This window comes from Candoia aspera, chromosome 1 (assembly GCF_035149785.1).
Source record: "Candoia aspera isolate rCanAsp1 chromosome 1, rCanAsp1.hap2, whole genome shotgun sequence".
NCBI lineage: Eukaryota > Metazoa > Chordata > Lepidosauria > Squamata > Boidae > Candoia > Candoia aspera.
This window is the reverse complement of record NC_086153.1, coordinates 81,865,251-81,879,309: the sequence shown is the minus strand read 5'-3', so window position 1 is coordinate 81,879,309 and position 14,059 is coordinate 81,865,251. Positions and strand designations below refer to the sequence as shown.

General features: G+C 38.4%; 1 protein-coding gene across 2 annotated transcripts in view; it reads left to right on the top strand.

The window, feature by feature from the left end:
* Positions 1 to 14,059, top strand: part of SYNJ2 (synaptojanin 2) — a 63,188-nt gene that overhangs the window by 40,568 nt on the left and 8,561 nt on the right. For both annotated transcript variants that reach the window (XM_063308082.1, XM_063308089.1), the window contains exons 16-25: positions 2,194 to 2,352; positions 3,874 to 4,030; positions 4,963 to 5,080; positions 7,237 to 7,455; positions 9,210 to 9,288; positions 10,341 to 10,509; positions 10,712 to 10,891; positions 11,626 to 11,760; positions 12,669 to 12,772; positions 13,685 to 13,793. In XM_063308082.1, coding sequence (XP_063164152.1) covers positions 2,194 to 2,352; positions 3,874 to 4,030; positions 4,963 to 5,080; positions 7,237 to 7,455; positions 9,210 to 9,288; positions 10,341 to 10,509; positions 10,712 to 10,891; positions 11,626 to 11,760; positions 12,669 to 12,772; positions 13,685 to 13,793 — 1,429 coding nt within the window. The remainder of the gene's footprint in view (positions 1 to 2,193; positions 2,353 to 3,873; positions 4,031 to 4,962; positions 5,081 to 7,236; positions 7,456 to 9,209; positions 9,289 to 10,340; positions 10,510 to 10,711; positions 10,892 to 11,625; positions 11,761 to 12,668; positions 12,773 to 13,684; positions 13,794 to 14,059) is intronic.

Here is a 14,059-nt window from a genome sequence, read left to right as displayed (position 1 = left end):
ATAAAACTGTAAAATAGAAGCTGAAATTCTAACCATAAGGAGCAAATTACAGAGAACCTTTGGTTTCCCTATGCAAGCCATAGCTTTTTTCCCTGAGGAAACATTTTGCAAGGTCTATTTTCAGAAAGAAGTTTCTTAAGGTAACTGGCCAGCTGGGTCACAGAACAAACTTGCTAATGTCATTAAGTCAGGTGGTAAGGAAGGAAGCAATGGCTTCATGGTTATGAAAGGAAGTGTACTAAGATTTGGGTTGCTATCTTCCTTCTAAATTGTCAAGTATATTCACTATATTTCTGAAGTCCTTTACTTGCTTTGCAGGAGGAGAGAATGCAATATTTTTTATAAATTACAAATGACTCCCATTTCTGCTGAACCTGTTTTCACCATGCATCCTTGTTAATTCTCAGAACTTAGAGCAATCACAAATCATACTATAATACCTACAGCTTTAACATGGCTCTTTCTAAAATCTGACCCTTATCCTACGGATACATGTTGCTGGCAAAGAATGGTTTATTTGCTATAGTGACAAGTTGGGTAGTTCTTTAGATTTTCATGTCTGTCCTTTTTTTCTTCTTCAAACACTTCTTTAAAGATTTAAAAAATGTGAGCATCAAGAAATAATCTATGGAATGGGTTTGTTTATCTTTCTGTGCTGGCAAGTCCTTGCATTTTTGGAAAAATAGTTAATAGCCAATTCTCAATTTCCAGGATTCAGAGTACAGCTCAGCCATTAACATGCTAAAACCCTTAATGCCTTAAAAAGATGCTTTGAAATTTTGCAGAACAATTCTTATAAATGTCTTTACTGATCATCAGCTAATTAAGCAGTTTATATTTCTAAAATTACATTTGCAAATTCACCTTTATTATTATATAGCTTTTTTAACAGTGCCCTCTAGTGATGCTTTGATTTGAGACTACATTTGTTTTTGTTTTTTTTAATGGAATCTTTCCAGCTATATATGTAGTATCTTTTATATTGCTTAGATCAGGGGGTTTTAACCAGGGGTCCCTTGGGACCCGTGGATTGATGTCAGGAGTCCATGAACCTGGATTTAAAAAAAAGTACAACTTTATTTTCGCTAACCTCTGACTGAAAATTAGCTTTTCATTCAATAATGCATATGCAATGAAGTAATTTATGGCCTCTAGGCTCCAAAAATGTTTGTTAACGTCAATAAACTACAGATGTTTAACTACAGATGTTAAACCCAAAAAAGGATATTGTCTCATTATTCATTTAATGGACTAAAAAAGAAATACATATATTATTATATCATACAATTGTTATCTTTTAATATTTTGATAAGTGTATATGACAATAATTGGTTTCCTTTGTACAGGAATACGATCTATATCTATGTATTTTATTCTGTTTTTATTTAAAGACATTTTTCAGAGAAAGAGTCCATAGGTTTTACCTGACTCTCAGAAGGGACCATGGCACAAAAAAGATTAAGAAACCCTGGCTTAGATATTGTTTGAATTTTTCTTACGCTTATTCCATTTTTTTAAGAATGTGACTGAAAATGTTGTGAATATTAAATGAGCATGAATTGAGAATTGGGGTTACTATTTATTACCTTAGATATTAGTTTTTATTAGACTATGATTTAGTATTGTGTACATGAGTTTCTGTGAACCTTAGCAAAATCTCAAGTTGGCACTTCCTGCAGTGCTAGCAAGAGAGACAACAGGCTTTTGGTTTTTTTCTCCAGTGGCTAGATTGTAAGTACATACATATCAGGAACTGATTAAAATTTGCAAAACTTCAAATTATAACTGGTTAACAAACTAACCAAAGTTTATTTTAAACTACAATTCCTGGTTTGTCCATGACAAGCCATGAATTGAACAACAAGACTGAAACATGATTTATTCTTCTTCTTGGCACATCATGCTAAATCAAGTTTTATACTATATGTAAATCAATCCATTATGAGGCTGCAGTTTAAGGAGAGCAAGTTTACCTGCATTTAATTCTGAGATCAACTATTCTATCTTATACGATCATGATTATGTTAACCAATTAGGCAATCTGACTTTGGTTATTCCAGCATGAGGTGGTATATTTTATATTGAAATAGAGCTTCAGTTAAATGGCTGTATCAAGACTTCTTAATTCTTTATATAAATGGGTTGATGAAGAATTTTAAAATGCTGTTGTTTAATGAGTTTTTCCTTGAACAGGGAAGAAGTATGTTTTCTCAAGACTACGTTTTCTGGTGTGGTGATTTCAACTATCGCATCGACTTGACTTATGAAGAAGTATTTTACTTTCTCAAACGACAAGACTGGAAGACACTCTTGGAATATGATCAACTGCAGCAACAGAAATCCAGTGGGAAGGTAAAGATGTTGGGGTTGTTTACAAAAGTATTGGCTCTACTAGCTGTCTTAAAGCCCTTAACTTTTTAAAACTGGAGGTTCAGTGTGTGGTCTGTGTTTATGTTTATGTTATGGCATCTTCCAGAAGTTAAAAAAGCTTTGAGGCTGTTTAGTACCTGGAGACAGGCACACAGAATTTGTCAATATATACCTTTACTGTGGAAGGAACAAAGATAGAGGGAATGTTTAATAATACCGTAATAATAATAATACAGGTAGTCCTCAGTTAACAGCCACTTGTTCAGTGACCATTGGAAGTTAAAACAGCGCTCAGTGAGTGGTACTTATGACCAGTCCTCAGAGTTCCAGCTGTCCCAACACCCCAGTGGCCACGTGATCACAGTCTGGGCACTTGGCAACTGGCTCGCATTTATGATGGTTGCAGTGTCCCATGGTCACGTGATCATGATTTGCAACCTTCCCTGCCGGCTTCCCACAAGCAACATCAATGGGGAAGCCGGCAGGGAAGGTCACAAGTTGCTGGGGTAAGTCTCCCCCAGCTGTGCAGCCTCCCCAACCTCACTGCACTCGCGCTGTACCTGCCCAGTCACTTGCACATCTTCCCCCACCCAGCAGCAGGCACCCCAAGCCCCACTGCACTTGCACTGCACCTCCCCAGCCACTTGCGCAACCTCCCAGAGCCCCACTGCACCCGCGCCCCACCTCTCCGACCACTTGCTCACCCTCGCACACATTCCCAAACCTCACCGCACTTGCGTCGCACCTCCCCCACCACCCACATACCCTCCCCCACCCGGCAGCAGCCAGCCCAAACCCCACTGTGCTCGCGCCACACCTCCTTGTCACCTGCACACCCTCCCTGAGCCTCATGCCGTGCCTCCCCAGCCACCCGTGTGCCCTTGTGCACCCTCCCCTACTTGGCAGCAGCCACCCCAAGCACCACTGCACTTGTGCCATATCTCCCCAGCCACCCACACACACCCTCCCACACCCAGAAGCAGCCGCTTACTTGCCTGCTGGCCTGCTTGCAAGGCAACAGAGACTCCAGAGATTGCCATCACTAAGCGATGCTGTCACACTTTACAACCACATTGCTTAGTGACAGAAATTCCAGTCCCAATTTCCATCACAACTCGAGGACTACCTTAATGAGGAGGATGAGGAACACTGTATTAGGAAATTTGAAACTTGATCAATATCCATGCTGATGCTTTTCTACAAGTTTTTCTACAAGTTATTAAAAATGGAACTATTTCGGAGAGTCTTTAGAGTTTGAAATGATGCCTCTAATTTATCAGTTTGTGTAGGTGATTGAAGCTGTGTTGTTTTTATTTATAATTACTGAGTTAATTGTAGCATGGATGTTTTATTGTGCAGTTCTTTTTATGGTTGTGCTGTAAACCACTGAAAGTCTTTCCAGTGGGTATAAAGATGGGATGGGATGGGATGGGATGGGATGGGATGGGATGCATGGCTAGCTCTATAAGTCTTATTCTGGATGATCAATATTTTCGTCCATAGATTTTTAAGGACTTTCATGAAGGAACTATTAATTTTGGTCCCACATATAAATATGACGTTGGCTCTGAGGCTTATGATACAAGTGATAAATGTAGAACTCCAGCATGGACTGATAGAGTTCTTTGGTGGAGGAAGAAGCTTCCAATTGATAAAACAGGTGGGTGAGGTCTTTATTACTCTTTCCTGGGGATTTATTCAGCTTAGATCAGTGTTTCTCAACCTTGGCAGCTTTTAGATGTGTGGACTTCAACTCCCAGAATTCATCATAAAAATCAGTGATCAATTATGAAACTCAATGCACAGCTTTGCAAAGATCACTATTGAATGTAATGGAATGTAGTTTTTATCACTGAGAAAAAAATCCTAGCGAGAAGGGCATGATACTGATCTAAGAAATATTCTAGTGGTTCTGGCATTATTTAAAGATCTTCTTTGCAAACTTGTATGCAAAAGTTTGATTCAGTAAGGATTTTACTCATTAAATTAAATATTAGGGATAGTCTTACTGGTTTCTATCAAACCAATAGTTGATTTTTAAATTATATTTCACACTCAATGAGATTCAGCCTTTTCTGCCCTTGTAAATCACAGAAGGCCTCTTTCTGCACCCAAGACATTTTGGAAATGGTGCTTTGTGACAGTTGCTACATATCTGCAACAGAGAGCCCCAGTTTTTGCTTTAACTTCATGAGTGGTCATGTAAACTATGGACTTACAGGAATTGGTATTATTTATTGTCATTGTATTGCATGTTATTACTTGTTCTGCTGCAAGACTCCTGTCATATAATAATGTCAATAATTTACATCCTTCCTGTCTATTTGGTGCCATATAAATTATGAGCTGTCATGTAGGCAACACGGCCTAGTCAAAATAATGGTGAGTTTGTTTATTTTTGACTTAGTGGATAGGTTCATGCATCTTACATAGTTTTTTTAAAAACCTTAATTGATGCATTAAGTAAAAAAGAAACCTCAACTATTATGGTTTACTGTTATGTGTGAATCAGGCACATGATTCAGGGACCAATGCTTGAAAGTTTGCCTTAATTTTTCTAAATTCTGAATTTATTATTTTGTTTCTTCACAGCTGGAGAGGCCAGCCTTATTGATACTGATTTCAGTGCCGAAACCAAAGTCAAACCCATTTGGTCTCCTGGTGCCTTGATGTATTATGGAAGAGCTGAGCTCCAGGCCAGCGACCACAGGTAGCATAATCTCTTCTGGAGTGTTGTGGAGCACATGTCTTGCCTTTGTAAAAACCAGACATAACAGATAGCTTCTCCATTTAATGTGATCTATTTACAGTCTTAGAAAATCACTACCAGGCAGCAGAGTAAATAGAACTGGGCTAATTGAACCAAAGTTCTGATTCATTATAAAGCAACTATAAGTGGTCACAAATATTGGCCATTGTTGAGAGGCTAAAATAACTTCTCAAGTTAGGATATCCTTTAGTTCAGATCCATGAGATCTTTAGTCACTGAGGAATTTAGCCTACAAGATTTCAGAGATGAATCTTAGGCTGATTCCTGCTATACCTTACATTGACAGTGTAAATTTAAAGCCTGTTTCCCCCACCCCACCCCAAGGTGTTAAGTACAAAAAATTGCAAAAATGACCAAAAGTATGTTGTGACATCACAGCCTAAACACAGGCCTTTCATACCGGTGACCTGACACTGGAAATGCATAAGTCACAGGGCTTGCATTGTGAAGTCACAACACATTTAATCACTTGTCCGCAAAGACATCTGTGTCCTCCCTAAAACGTTTATGTGGCGATCAGATTAACTAAAAGGCAAGTACTAACGATTATGTGAACGCCATCAGCTGTTCTTATTGATCGTGGGAAGCTGGATAATCATGGACCTCCAGTGACAGATGTACCAAACAATTCTGAATCTGTGTTTAATCCTATTATAGTCATCATAGTGGTTTTGTTTATTATGTGCATATAGCTAAATATAGACATAGAATAAAACAACTGAAAGAACAATGTGACATCACTTGGGATCTTTTAGTCTCTGATTTGCATTCTTATCACGAGATTGCAACCATTGTTGTCCTATCTTCCAGCATTCTGGAAAGTCAGTATGTGCCCATTGGTACCAGCAAAAGGGGAAAAAAAAGATTTATTTCTCTTAGGTTGCAAACCCAATTATAAATTCTCTCCCTTGTTTAAAAGAAGTACATAGAAAGAAAAAGGAACTACATTTTTTTAAAAGCTGCAATTTCATTGATTTATTTCATTCATAAATTAATTTGATTACAACTTACTTTGCTGAGGTTTAGTCTTTCCTTTTTTGACTGATTAATAAATTTTCATTTTTTCACATACACACACCCCAGATCTGATAATTCAAACTGTACTTGGTAAAACAGTATCATTGAAGTTAGCAGAACTTACAGAAAAATAGTTTATATATGTGTTTATACATTTGCGGGGCAGGGGCAGGCTTTGCCTTTGAAATTGCAGCTGAGTTTTCCATGCAACCTCACAACAATATTGCCATGCTTTGCAACTTCAAAAGGAATTCCAGAGGGGATTCTTATGTTATCCCTTGTAGTATTCTGCCAGGTTCTTAGGAACATCAAGCCTTTTATAGATCCTATGGCGAATAAGGACTTAACATTTTCATGCTGCTTTGTGGAATCACTATATGGAATGTACAAAATATTCCTACACCAATCAAAATTGGTATCTTGTTTCCTATGGAAGCAGTTTTGGAGCAGAAGTGGTAGAGCTGCCATTCACCATTGTCATACTGACTAGAGCTGCTGGGAGTTTTAGTTAGCAGCATCTGGAGGGCCTAACCCTAACCTGCTCTATGTCATTCTTCATTATTCTATATGTATCTTAGCTGCACACAAACTTGGACATACATAGACACAATCTGAGAGTCAAAGCAAAAAACTACCTCGTGTGCCACAGAGTAGCTCTGCCAAATTAAATAACAGAGTAATTGTTAGGATTGTTTAATTGGTGTTTCTGGACTTCTGGAAATTGCATCAAGTCAACTTGGGTAGGTAAATAAGTAGATGTAATCAAAAAATAATTTCAAGCCCCCCTGTGGCTACTTATTCATTGTCTTTTCCCCCGTTGGGCAATTATTTATAAGGTCATGCTCACGTACATATATCTTTTTGTTATTAAACAGAGATGTGCTATATAAGTTATGCTGCAAAATAGTTTGAGAAACCAGGTAACCGAATGGTAAATGTTAAGTCGGTCCAAGTGATTCCAAATAGATTGTGTTATACAACGGATTTTCAGTAACATGTCAGCATTTTATCTTCTGTCCTCCTATCTATCTCCTGTAATTCTTATTAACTTTTTTCCTTCCCTTGTTATCTCTGCATAGGCCTGTTTTAGCTATTGTGGAAGTGGAAATCCAAGAGGTTGATATGTCTGCTCGGGATAATGTTTTCCAGGACGTATCATCTTTTCAGGGACCTCTAGATGCTACAGTAGTTGTGTCTCTATTGTACTCATCCCCTGAAGAGAAAGATGAATTTCCTGAGGACTTGCATACAGAGCTTATGCAGATCTTTGAGACGTATGGCACTGTTGTGCTTGTCAGGTAAAATATGATGTTCATTTTAGAAAATAATACTTGGGTCTTAATTTTGAGGAGAGTGTTCCCTCATGGAAGGAGACTCTCCATATATAAGGAAACATTCCATGAATAGAACTCCAGAAGAAGAGTGGGTTATAAATCTAACAAACAAATAATAACTCTCCTTTTATTAACAGAACTTCCTTTACATTGTGGAGTAAAAAGTTGGGATCCATGCCAATAAAAATATAATGAAGTTAGAGAACATACATGGTTGAAAACATGTTAATGTAATAATAGTTCAATAATAATGGATGAATGTTCAATTATTAATCCACTATTTTTAGGAAGAAACAACTCAGCTTTCCTATCTGCTTATTTGGTGGCTGATTAGAAATTTGCTCTGGCAAGTTTGACAGATTCCCTGAATGGTACTTGAAAGCAAACAAAAGCACTTTAAAATAATATTTATTATTTTATTATTTATTATGAAGTCCATTGAACCTCTAAATAATGAGTTTCAATGGACTTCACCCTAAGTCAAATAAGGGCAGTCAGATCAGTGGATTCTTTAATGCTCCAAACAAAAAACTTTCCATGGTATGCTCTAATTTATAATCTTTTATATTTCCCAACGTATGTCAAACATCCTTGGATTTTTGTCATTACTATATCACACTCAGGGGCTACATGTGCACACACCATTCTCTCTCATACTGCACACATCTATTCATATCCATGTATACCCCCCATCACATACATATACCAGAGATTCTTTGTCCCATTCATACAGATCCCTGTCCATCCATCTCTGCCTCCTAGCAGTCTTGGGCAAGGCCATTGGGAGGAGAAGAGACAAGAGTCCTCTTGGGGATTCTGCTTTCAGAGAATCAGTTTCATCCCATTAGAAACTATTGATTTTAAACAAGATAATTAGGAGGTGAGAAACCTCATCCCCTTTCCACCCCCCAGAGCTGACTTCCCACAACCATATGCCACCAGCTACATGAACCACAATGCAGATAAGGTCCACATGGGCTATCACTCCTTGTTTAGGAAGCTCCAAACATATGAGAACAGTATTTGTCATGAGTACTGATGGCAAGCAGGAGGGGGCCTCTATCCAAGGGGGAAAACGCATGCGTAGTACTGAGGAATTAAGCAGCCACTCAAAGAGACACAGATCAGACCCACCTTAACTTTCGGGGTTTATCTGTCTGGGTTTTTCCCACGCTTCTTCAGTTTGTTAGGATTTTCTGTCTAATGTAGCAGTAATAAACACTAGAGACCTACTCCTCGTCTCAGCGTGATTTCTGACTGTTAGGACAGTATTGCCTTCAAAAAGTGTTGGCTTTACCCATAAGGTCCTCATCTCACAATGGTGGATATTCAGACAGGCATGTCAGTTACTAAGGAAATTGAGAGGATAGGTGTCATGGCCCTCACACCCTTTCTGTGAGCTTCCTAGAGGCATCTTTGGAAAGGAGGAGGCTAGACTGGAAAAGGTTTAATCTGCTTCTACAGGACTCTTCCTATATTTTCAATTTAGATGATACATAAGAACCATTAATGAAAAGGGAATCCGAGTTATTGATGCTTTCTCTTTTTCCCATTTCTGTGAATGAATCTCTCCTTGTATATCTGAGGAGAGAGGGGTAATGTGACGTAGCTCAATCTCAGCTCTTAAGAAGCATTCATTCTGAATGAATGCAACAAGCTAAATTCTGAAAGTAATCTGCAGATATAGAGTTTATTTGATCTGTGTCTGTTCTTGTTAGGATCAATGGAGGTCAAATGTTGGTTACATTTTCAGAAAGCAGATCTGCTCTTCACGTTCTTGATGTGGATGGCATCAAGGTAAAACAACAAACAAGCTGCCTGTACTATTTGAAATACCTGAGTGACCAAGTAGCATCCTTCATGGTGGCTATTTTGTTCAGAGAAAGCCAGCCAACATTAACTGTTTGCTTTGCTTTCACCAATGGCAATTACAGACATCCTTCTCATATAGTGTTGACATTTCCCTGAACACCAGCTTGCAGTTTCAGGTTGATAAACTTTTTAAAATGTTAGCTGCTAAAATGGTCTCCAAAGAATTGATCTGAAAATGTCAAGCTGTTAGACCAGAAAATACCTCCAATCAAGAAGATTCCTTTGATACTTTAAGGAATACATTCATTTATGATGGAATGAGCTTTTATATGGAGGTCATGACACAGTCAGTTTGTTAGTTTTAATATGCCACCTTTTGCAATTACCAACCCCCCCCCTATTTTCCTATTGTGTATGGATTTCATAAAAACATCTGCAGGCTGATCTTTTAAGGTATATAATGGGTGAGTGGAGTAAAGTTTCCATACTGTCCTGGAAACTTTAGACAAATTAGCTGTCTTTTAAGGAGGCTTTCAGAAAATGCAAATTGGGAAATAATTACTTACTAATTGACCACTAGAGAGAACTTGGCAATCACTGCCTATTTAAATACGAATAAGTTGGTTTTCGTCCTAGAATATAGGGACCATTGACGTCCTTCTTCATTATAAGCAGTAATGATACAAATATAACCAAATAGAAACAGAACAAAAAAACATAGAAAATTATATATAGAGAACCCAGGATATTTAGCTTAATTGCTTCCAGTTTTTTTATTCTTTAGCAGTTGGCATGAGGAGGAATGGCACTCTGTTAAGGCCATTTATTGATACATATCACAACAATATATCCCTGAAAGAGTCAAATTTCTCTAATCTGCAATAATAGCCATGTTGTTTAAATATATATTAAAGTCTTTTGTCTTCAGTTTACTGAATGGGATATTACCTTACATTGTGTTAATATCTAGGTCTTGCTTATGAGTAATAGTTTGACTGATTATAGGAAAAATAGTGTATTGGGATTTTTATGTCTAGATTAAAGGCAGGATTGTGAAGATTTGTCCTAAAACCAAAGATTGGCTGAAAGGTCTTCAAGAGGAAATTGCTAGGAAACGCGACAGTATCGCTCCTATGTCACCCACAGCAAATTCCTGTCTGCTGGAGGAAAGTTTTGATTTTTCAAGTTTAGAGTATGAATCAGAAGGTATGTGGCCTAAAATGTAGCTGAAATTATAAGCGTTGAGCAGGAGGTCTCTTTCTCCTGGGAGGTTGATCTGGGTGGGTGGCTATTTTCTTTGCAGGTCAATATAATTTGTAAAAACCATCCCCTTTTCCTTAGCTGAAATGTTAAAGAAAATAACATATTCTTCACCTTCCTTATTCCTCTGTAACATTTTTCAATTTAGGTGATATCCTAGATGAGGAAGATGATTATTTGGATGAGATGTTGCCTCCTATACCATTTGGAACAGAAATGGTATCAGCAGTGGAAGAGTTGGGGGATGGATCTGAATATGTGAGCATGGCATCTACCATACATGCAAACAAATCACATCTTGCTGGAAGAAAGCCATATCTAAATAAAGGTATCCATCCTTTCATGATGAAAGACAAATGAAGCCATAGTCATAAAAGTTGGTTGGGCCATTCGAAGAAGGCTTTTTATTGGAATAAGTAAACCCAATTATGTGGACAAAGTTTGTTAGAGCTGTTCAGATAATTATATAAATGTTTTTATGTTAATGACTAAGACTGTCTGGGACAGGGTGATGTTGCCCTGCAGATGTATCATACCAGTTAATTTGAGGTCTTCTTAAGGATTAATGAACAAACTTGATTAGGATGATTTAGGTGTTTGAATATCTATGCCATACCTTTTGCATTTACTGCTTTGTGAGTATTATATGCACACTGAATATGCACTTATATCCTTGCTGGAAATCTCTATTATAATGCTTTCTGAGTAAGTCATGTGGCTCAAACTTCATGCCATCATTCATGGAGAATTAACAGAACAGGCCGCTTAATTTCCAACTAATCTTTCCCTTACCACTAGTTGTATCACCACTAGGAATAACAGGAAACAATGAGTGGGTCACTTGATTAACTCTGATACATTGCTATTTGATAGATGACAATGATTAAATGTGGCTCATTGAATCCTTGGGAATTTTCCTCATGAAGCAAACACATGTTTAAGTGTTGTTTGGTTAGTTCTCAGCTTCCTTCCTTCATGGGTAACCCTTTAATTTCAAGGTCATCATTTTCTCTTGGTGACATTTTGTTTTCTAATTTTATATTCTTTTGCCCTGTTCACTAGATGATGCTGACCTGGCTGAACTAAAACAAGAGTTTGAAGAAAGTGGGAAGTTCCATCATTGCTCCCCAACCAGGTCTCTCTCCGTGCCTGGTAGGCCTCGGCAGCCTCAGCCACCACAGCGACCTCCCCCACCAGGTAAGAGTCTCTGTTCTTTCTCAAAGAGATTCCACTCAGTGGAAAAATGGTGTCCGGATTTCTGAAACGACAGCCCCTGAATACATGAGGAAAGCAAGGTTGCACATACTGTACATAACAATATGTCTGCATCTAGTCTCCTCTAAGTTCTTTGCCAGAAAAAGCCAATTTTTGTGCCCTGTACAAAGAACCTTTCTGGACAACCATTTCACGCTGTTATCCAAACCTTATTTAAGTGGCATGACAAGAAATTGTTTTAGCCTGCTGATACCTGTATCTGTTGCTGTTTGATTTTCAGCTAGCTGCTTGATGTTGGGGTTGTAGGGGTAAAAAAAATATTGTTTTTCAGATTGTTGGAATCTTTTGAGTAAAACAATATGGTTTTGAGTAATATTCAGAAATTTGCATCTGCTTGAACTATATAAAACCCATACATGCACATTAACGAACTAGATTGCTGAATGCAACCCCAGTTTAGCATTTTATATGTAAGAAACAGCAGTGTGGGTGAGTTTGTGCATTTTTCCTCACCCACAATTTCTGTTAAGTTAGGGCTAACAGAAGCAGAAGAATTTGCTTAATTTGGCAACAAAAAATGTGTAAGTTGGTTTTTCACCTACCTCCATAGGTACATCACTCCCAGGTAGATATCCAAGTCCAGATTCTTTTTTTCCCTATCAGTTGTCCCTTAGAGAAGCAAATAGAACAGTTCCTTACTAGCTATGACAGGAGTGTAGCCAGGTCTACCAAGCTCTGTCTCCAGCCTTCTCCTACACTCTCAGAACTTCTAAAATCAAAAGCTGTCCAACCTGTCAATATTGGATTTGTAGCATTTCACCTGTGCTCTTTACTTTCATAACCCCACCTCCCATTAAGAAGTTATTTATGTGTTTTTCCTACATCTGCAGTGTCCATTAAAAAATCCCCATCAGATGGTTCCATCTCTTCAGGAAGCTGCTCCTTCTCCATCTTGCATACAGCAAAGCTTCTTCCAGGAGCACCACAGCAACCAGTGAGTAGCTCAGTGCAATCAGTTCAAGTACTAAAAACAACAACAACAGTTTACTCAGTATGATATTAAGCTAAGGTTCTCTTACGAGAAGCACCAAAATACTAAGAAGATCTTGAGCATCAAATCACCAATATCAGCCCCCTAAATAGGATATCTTTGGAAAATATAAGACCCTGCTTCCAACCTAGTGCTCTTTGGATGAAGTGGGCTGGCATGATCTCTAATGGACATGCTGCCTGGGTTGGTGGAAACTATAATCCAACACCTCCAGTGAGCACCTAGCTAGGGAAGATTGATCTTGAGCGTGTTTAAGTAGAAAGCAGATGAAGAATATTTAAAATAATAAATATGTGTATGGTGGCAGCAACCAAGAAAAGGAAAGGAATATGTAAGAAGAGGTGTTCCTCTACATGCCGAAGATTAACCTTCATGAAGGTGTGACCAGTAGAAAAGTGCTGGCCCCTGAAAAAAACAAGCCTACTCTCATGCTTATATACTGCTTTACTGAAGAGCTACCTGTTGGATGTGTTGGCAGAGTGCTAGAAAGCATTTGGCCCAGGAGAGATCAGAAAAGTCACATACCAGGCATTTCTATAAAAATAATTTTATTTACAGAAAACAAACATATTTAAAGGCTGTTTGCTGAGAGGAGAGATTTCTCTCAGCTGCATTCTCTCTGCAAGCCTACACAGAAGGGAAACTGAAACTAAAACAAGTTCAGGCAAGTTCCTCCTTTAGGCAATGCAACCATTAACACGTGAAAAGGGGACAATTAAATTCAACCTCTTTACCCGGCCAAAATGATTAGTTACCATAGTAACCTTAATCTGTAGTAGAAAACATATTAACAGGATGTACTTTCCCTCTAGACTCTCTTTTTATATTTGCTTTGTTTTTACATTTGCTTGCAAGCCAAAGTCACGAACTGGAATTAGTAAGCCATATAACGTAAAACAGATCAAAACCACCACCCCAGAGGAAGCTGAGGAAGCCATTCGGTGTCTGATGCAGGCAAAAGGAGGTAAGGCCAGCTTTCTGTTAGGAGCTTTGATGACACCCGTGTTCACATTTCCATGGTACAGGTAGTCCTCGCTTAATGATCCTAATTGGGACCAGCAACCCCACCACTGAGTGAAGTGGTTGCTAAAAGGGAAGTCACAGGACTGGAACTGTGCTTTCCAGCTGGAAGAGACAAAACTAGTCCGTTTTACACCTTTGGCTTTTGTTTGCCTCCTAACCACTCCCCTGCCCCTTGGAATGCTTGGGTGCCTGCCTACTGTCTTGTAC